At 56.1% G+C, this 6,828-nt stretch overlaps 2 protein-coding genes across 2 annotated transcripts in view; one reads left to right on the forward strand and one right to left on the reverse strand.

Annotated features, from left to right (window-relative positions):
- Positions 1-1,049, forward strand: part of ABCC10 (ATP-binding cassette, sub-family C (CFTR/MRP), member 10) — a 16,404-nt gene extending 15,355 nt beyond the window's left edge. Inside the window, 1 exon segment of the mRNA XM_009575245.1 lies at positions 551-1,049. Coding sequence (XP_009573540.1) covers positions 551-686 — 136 coding nt within the window. The 3' untranslated portion in view covers positions 687-1,049.
- A 2,213-nt stretch (positions 1,050-3,262) lies between these two features.
- DLK2 (delta-like 2 homolog (Drosophila)) overlaps positions 3,263-6,828 on the reverse strand; it is a 6,450-nt gene continuing 2,884 nt past the window's right edge. Inside the window, exons 3-5 of the mRNA XM_009575244.1 lie at positions 5,386-5,516; positions 4,585-4,729; positions 3,263-4,040 (exon numbers count right to left, since the gene is read on the reverse strand). Of these exons, the coding sequence (XP_009573539.1) occupies positions 3,263-4,040; positions 4,585-4,729; positions 5,386-5,516 (1,054 nt within the window). The remainder of the gene's footprint in view (positions 4,041-4,584; positions 4,730-5,385; positions 5,517-6,828) is intronic.

A 6,828-nucleotide genomic window follows, 5' to 3' on the forward strand; every position in this document is an offset into this window, starting at 1 on the left:
GTTGCTGCCCTGCTAGCAGTCTGGGCAGAACTGGGTGCATATGTGTGCTGCGGGTGCTGTGGTTGGCAGTCTGGCAACTACAAATCCACTGGTGGTGGCAGCATAAGCAAAGATGCCAAACTGCTGGGGAATGGCAGCTGATGCACAAGTCCATTTCTGCTGCCCTCAGGAGGTGGCAGGTGAGGAAATGTCAGGGTAAACAGAAGCAACTCAATAACTCTCCTGTGGGAATGGAGACATCTTGTGCAACCCCAGAATCAGGCGTGCCCTGAGCTCTCCCTCCACAGAGCTTCCCTCTGCGCTCCTGGTGCCCAGCCATGCCCAGCAACTGGAAGTCATCGCTGTGCTCTCCTAAGAGGTGGTGCGTTTCAGTAGTGTGCAGAGGCTCTCTGGGGAGCCGGACTGCAGTGTGCTCCTGAGTGCGCAGGGAGTTGCTCCACAGATCCTGATGTTGGGCATGTCTTGGGCCACCCCTTGACAGCAGGGGAAGCAGTATCCAGGGTTTCTCCTCAGATCCACCAACGTATGTCCTGGCATCTGCTGTCCGCAGGCTGAACACCATCTTGGACTCAGACCGCGTGCTGGTGATGCAAGCTGGGAGAGTGGCAGAGCTGGATTCACCCACCCGCCTAAGCCAGAAAGATGGCTCCTTGTTCCAGCGCCTCCTGCACAGTGCGCAACAGTGACCTTCCTCCTGGGCTGAGCCCAGGCAGCCATCCTGGCTCTGTGCCTGGCTTTCCCCTTGCCTCAGCCACCAGCCCTGTCCCTGCAGGGCCAGGAGCTGCTGAGGTGAGGGAAGGGGTTACTCCTGCCTGCAGGCAGCGATTGTGTGTCCTCAGGGACAGGAGCCTGGCACTGCGGCCTTTCCTTTAGTAGGGAAGATGGCACCTGGTGTTTAGGGCCATGAAAGCCTGACTGGTGGGATACTGCTCCCCTCCAAGGCTTCCCTTTGAGATTACAGAGGGATTTTCTGCTCACAGAAGAATCAGTGACTCCTAGTCCGAGACTTAGTCTCACATGTGCAATTTAAAATAAAGTGGAAACATCCTTGTGAAGCTCCGTTATTCAGGTCCCTGTCCCCTTTTCCCCCTAGACACAGACTTCCTTGTGAGATACAGGAATGGTGCCCTGTCTGCACAAAGACAACCCTACCTGTTCCCTACCACTTTCAGAGGGCATGACCTTTCCAAGCCCAGAAGGTTGCACCCAGGGACCTTGCTGCTCTTTCTCCAGTTTACAGTGGAGAAGGCCTTCCCCTGAAGGGCCAGAACGCGATTACATTAAAGGCGTCTAAGATTAGTTTATTTCAAGACCACTTTTTCAAGGGAAACTCCCTATCCCTCCTGCTCTGCTCCCAGCTGCACAAACCCACAGCTGCTTCCATTTTTAGGATCAGATTGCTCTTCCCATCGGCACCCTTGGACTCAGTCTTGGGTTTTCCCCTTCTCTCCAACACTCTTAAGGCAACGCCTAGCAGGTACACACCTTTGCTATGCTGTCCTGAGGCAGGTCCCGTTCCTTCCCCTGAGGCTGCGGGAGCCATCTCCACCCCTGCAGCCAGAGCATGGGACAGGACAACTCCTGTGCCACAATCTGGGTTTGCATTCTTGAGGGAAGTGATAGAGATACTCATCCAGAACAAGCAGCTGAGCAACCTGATCTAATTGGATCTGCTGGTGTCCAGAGGTCCCTTGCAACTTAAATTATGTTATGATTCTCTGATACACTGTTTCTGGGCTTGTATTTGTTTTATTTGATAAAGGTACATCATCCATCCATGTATTAAAAAAATAATCTTTCTGATGAAGCCCGAGTCCCCTCTCCCAGGTCTCTTTCCTGGCTGAGTGTTCATTCCTCTGTCTGCTCTCTTCACATCATCTTGCACCCAGCTCTGCAGCCCTACAGGCCAGTAGTAGGGTTTGGGTTGTGGAGTTTTTTTACCCCACTGCTTAGCCCTCCGTGCCCATGAGAGGGCACAGAAAACCCTGGCCCTGGCAGAGAGACGCTGATTGTTGCACACCAGACCAGCACAAGCAGGAGCAGACTTAGTACAAAGGCTACGTGACCTGGCCATCTACTGTCCCTTAGCCGTGCTTTAGGAATGGTGGAGAAGGCAGTATCGTGTCTGCTTCCTATGGTCATCCCAGGCTCAGTAGCCTGTCCTCACACCCACTGTGGGGAGCTTAGCCTTTGTTGTATCAAGAAATGCTACAATGGCTGATTTGAGGTTAGTGCCAGCTGCCTGCCTCGGAGTGACTGGGAGAAGAAAGGAGGATCTGGATCTTGTATTGCTCCTGAACCAGCCACAGCACATCTCCAGCCCTGTCCATCTCCAGTTTCACCTGCGGGGGCATATGAGAAGGACCAGCTCAGGCCCAGGGGACCCCGGAGGGGAGCAGGCCATGCTCCTCCTTGTCAGCAAATGATGAGACAGAAGTGCATGCTGGGGAGGGGAAGGAGCTTGGTTGGTTGTGGCTAGACCAGAAAGGACGGCTCGGTAAGTGAGGGGAGAAGATCCCTGGATCATCAGGAGGAAAATACAGAATGTGTTTTAACCCCAGGTCTGACAGCAAGAGGAGGGGGCATCACCCAGGGCAGAAGAAGGGCACAAGGAGACCCCAAATGATCTCCAGAGTCTCTTTGAACTGGCTCACAGAACCACAAGGCCAGGGAGCATGAGTGTTTGCTCGCTCCCTAGGGACATGGCATCTGAAACGACAGCCTCCAGAAACAGCCAGGAGCCACCCCATCCAGTACTGGGGCAGGGAGGCCTGTGCAGCCATGACCGTCCTGAAGGCCCTAGAAGAAACATCCAAACACCAGCGGAAACGAGGACAAAGCCCCTTCCAATAGTCACAGAGAGGAGTTACAAAGGGCCTGGCAGAATTTGGGCTTGCAAGAAGGCTGTGCCCTCCTCAGCACTACCTGTCCTGTTTCTGAGAGCTCATGTCGGACGATACCGGTACTGCATGGTGTGGGCTGCCGCAAGCGGCACATCGCCGCTTCCCTGCAGGGCTGGCCCAACACAGCCCTGCTTTCAGATGCCCGTGGGTGCCGGCTGCGCCAGCCAAGCGGGAGAGAGCTCAGACCCGGGTGGGGCCATCACACCCATGCTCGACGCCCGTGGGTTTCGTTGACGCATTCGCTGCCCTGGGAGCCCTTCCCCGCTGCCCGGCTTGTGCCGGCACGGCTCCCCAGGCTGCAGTTCGAGAGGTTTACCAGCACAACGACCTGCCAGGGCCCGGCTCAGAGTCCTCGCAGCTTACAGCTCCGTCGTCTTCCTGGGCTCGATCAGGATGGTGTTGAGCATGCCCACCTGACACTCCTGGTCTTGGAGCTTCCTTGCAGCCTGAGAAGGGCTTTGGCACCAGTTCGACCTCTGACGGCCCCTCTGCCAGTTCCTCAGCATTAGCAGGACGGTGATGAGGACCAGCACTGCCGTCAGCACCCCGAACACCAGCACTGTCACCAGCTGGGCTTCGCTCAGCCCTGAGTCCCTTTGGGTTACCACCTCCTTCACAGAGATTTTCAACAACCCTCCCCCCGGCTCTTTCTCGCTGTGGTTGGCCACACGCCGCCCCGTGACTGCGGTCCTGACAGGCTCCGGCTGCGTCACACCCGGCATCTCACTGGTGGTGCTTCTCATGCCCCCGCTGTTCTCATGGTTCACAGGGTGGTAGGGGGGAGCCCAGGTGGGCTCAGGGACGGAGATCTCGCAGGTTTTGCCAGTGAAACGGTCAGGACACAAGCAGTCATAGTCATTGATGCGGTCATAGCACTTTGCCCCGTTTTTGCACGGTTGGCTGGCGCAGTCGTTGATGTTGATGGTGCAGAAACGCCCTTCGAAGCCCAGCTGGCACTGGCAGGAGAAGCGGTTGATCCCATCGTGGCAGGTGGCACCATTGGCACAGGGACGCATCAGGCAGTCGTCCACGTCGTTCTCACAAAGATCCCCCACGAAGCCAGCGAGGCACCGGCAGGTGAAATTGCTGGCAAAGCCATTTTCGTCTTGACACTGCCCCCCGTTCTTGCACGGAGACCTGCATGGAGAGAGCAAGGACGGGTCATGGCCCTTGAGAGCAAGCAGCTTCCCCCCGCCCCAGGGAAGTAAACACACGCAGCTGCTCGCGTGGCCAGTGGGTCCAGCACCGTCTCTCTCCATGGGGCAGCTCTCTCAAGGAGAAGGCTGGGCAGGAGTTTCCGCCTCCCCGAGTGAGAGGCTGTGGGACCTCCTCAAAGCCTGTGGCTGTGCATGGGCCCACCACCCACCAGGGAGGGTCTTCAGCCAAATGATCTGAAGAGTAAAAACATGCCCTCCTGATGCTCCCCAAAGACATGATGGGTGTCAGCTCATCACACCTACAGCAGCGAGGGATGGGAATCTGTTCAGATCACAACAAAGACCTTGCCCCGGTGGGACTGTGCAGTGCACGCAGCTAAACTAAAGCCAAAGATGGTTTTGGCTTAACTCCATTAGCGCATGGAAATCCACAGATAACGAGCCAAGCTGGGCCACCGCTTCGCAGTGCATGACCCAAAGCTAATGCTGTCTGTAATCTCGTTGCCCTCGCTGCCGTGTCTCACCCTGCCTTCTCACATGGCCCCGTCTTCATCTCACAGTCCTTCCCATGGAAGCCTTCTGGACACAGGCAGGAATATTCCCCATCTCGATCATAGATGCACTGAGCCCCGTTCTGGCATGGGGACTGGTGTTCGCAAATGTGTATGTCTGAGGGGAAAGAAAAAGGTGGGAACTGGTGAGAAAAGAGGGGCGATGTGGCCAATTCAGTTTGAACACAGCCCATCAAACCCGCTAGGGATGGAGAAATGGCAGGAGCTTCTCCCTCCTCCCCTCCAATGGGCACCTGCAGCAAAAGAAGTGCAGTGCCTACGTGGTGCCTCCCAGCTACAGTCTGCAAAATGCACAGGCTTAGGGGTGCAGAGAAAGCAAATTGTCCTGCAGATCTGCACGATGTGAAGATGCTGTGCATGCCATCTGGCCGGCAAGTGCAGACTCCGTGGCACAGAGGACCCTCTGAGGCCAGAGAAGGGGAGTCCACCAGCCACCTGCCGAAGGCAGGAAGGCCCGGGGGAAGCAGGAGGAGCTGCTCAGAGCCCAGCTGCGGCGTGGGAAAGGCAATGAGTTCATCTGCTCCATTTCCTGAGGCTGGCCGGTGCAGCCAGGGAGCAGGTGCCGGCAGCCTGACCTCTTCTGCAGGAAGGGGACAGTCCCAGCTGTGGCAGCCAAGCAACATCCCATCTCCCGGGCAGCCTAAGCAGCATCACCCGCGTGGCTTCTGGCTATGCTGGCTCACCCGTCCGTGCAGGGTGCGATGGGCTTCTGCCCTCAGCACCAGAGGCTGGGATGTCCAGCCCGCGACTCACCTTTGTCACAGAACTTGCCGGCCCAGCCGGTGTGACAGATGCACTGCCAAGGCTGGTGGCATGTCCCATGGAGACACCCCGGCATACGCACGCAATCCTCACAGTACTCGCCTTCCCAGCCTGGATCACACCTGCAGGAGGACAGGGCATGGCAGCATGATAAAACCCAAGTAGGAGCTGTGGAAAAGCTGGCTGCTTGCTGTGCAGGGTTCCCACAGGTACGGCAGCGCTAGGAAAACTTCCCAAAGACCCCCACGAACCTCCTGGCTCCCTCCTCCAGAGCAGGTCAGTACTGGCATCTCATCTTTCCAAGGAAGAAAGCGGACGAAGCGGGAGCAGACTCACCCTCTGCAGCCAGGGAGGGTGAGGGGGCAGAAACAGAGCTCAGCAGCTTTGCTTTTAGTGCCCACGTCCCACTGCTCTCCTCCAGCCAACCGCTCTGTATACACCACTGCATTAGCTCAGCAATTCCTGCGCCTCCCTCATCGCACAGCCAGTCTGACGGGCAGAGAAGAGGCCCGTCCCTAATCCTGAACTCCCCGAGGGAAAGGGACAAGAGGCCCCTGAGGCCCACATGTTTCATTGCATCCCTTTGCATTATAACGTGTGTTATTTTTCGTCTGAAGTGCACTGTAATCCAGCTGCGAAACCTTGCTTGCCATGGCTGGCATATTGAATAGACTTACCAGCCAGCTCACAGCACACAACAAGCCTTCTGCCCCCAGCAGAGCGGGGCAGTGGCGATGGCTAAGTAAAGCCAAGCTGCATTGCTCCAGTGGCTTCCCTCAGACCTGCCAGCTTCAAGGGGGAAAGCAAGTGATAACAAGAGATCTGAGTGGAGGCGGCACCAGCTGCAACAAAAGCTATACTCAAAACAGCACGAAATTAAACCTACAAAACCAACGCGGTCTCTAGAATAAGCAAGGGGGTTTATTTTCATGGCTAGGGCTCATTTCAGTGCGATGTGCAGTAAATGCAGCTTTGTCAGGCTGGTCTGAGGCTGCACTTTCACACCTGGACTGCCTATTATCAGTGCAGGTTGTTCCGAAGAGATGAGGAAAATGGTTAAAAAAATAAATATATATGTTAATTAGAGGCTTTTTGACGGGAATGGAGGCAATACCATGTGCCTGGTAGAGTCTGGGGGAATACATTCATACCTGGACAGCCATGAGCTTACAGAGGGCTGAGTTACCCCTACCCCCCAGTACCTGCAGGGAGCAGGGAGCAGGCGCCATCAACTCTTCCCCTTCTCTAAAAGGGAGATGGCCAACCTAAAAATTGCCAGGGAGATGGCCAGGTAAGCGGCCAAGTCTCCCTGAGTTTGGAGTGATTTCAGTGGGGTACTGCCAAGCTGCTGAAGGGTTCAGCAAATGCTCTGGAGGCCTGAAATCTGGAGCAGCAACTCAGGTGTGCCTCCACCAGAAAGACCTGCAGCTGGGC

This window comes from Fulmarus glacialis, unplaced genomic scaffold, assembly GCF_000690835.1.
Source record: "Fulmarus glacialis isolate BGI_N327 unplaced genomic scaffold, ASM69083v1 scaffold17943, whole genome shotgun sequence".
Lineage (NCBI taxonomy): Eukaryota > Metazoa > Chordata > Aves > Procellariiformes > Procellariidae > Fulmarus > Fulmarus glacialis.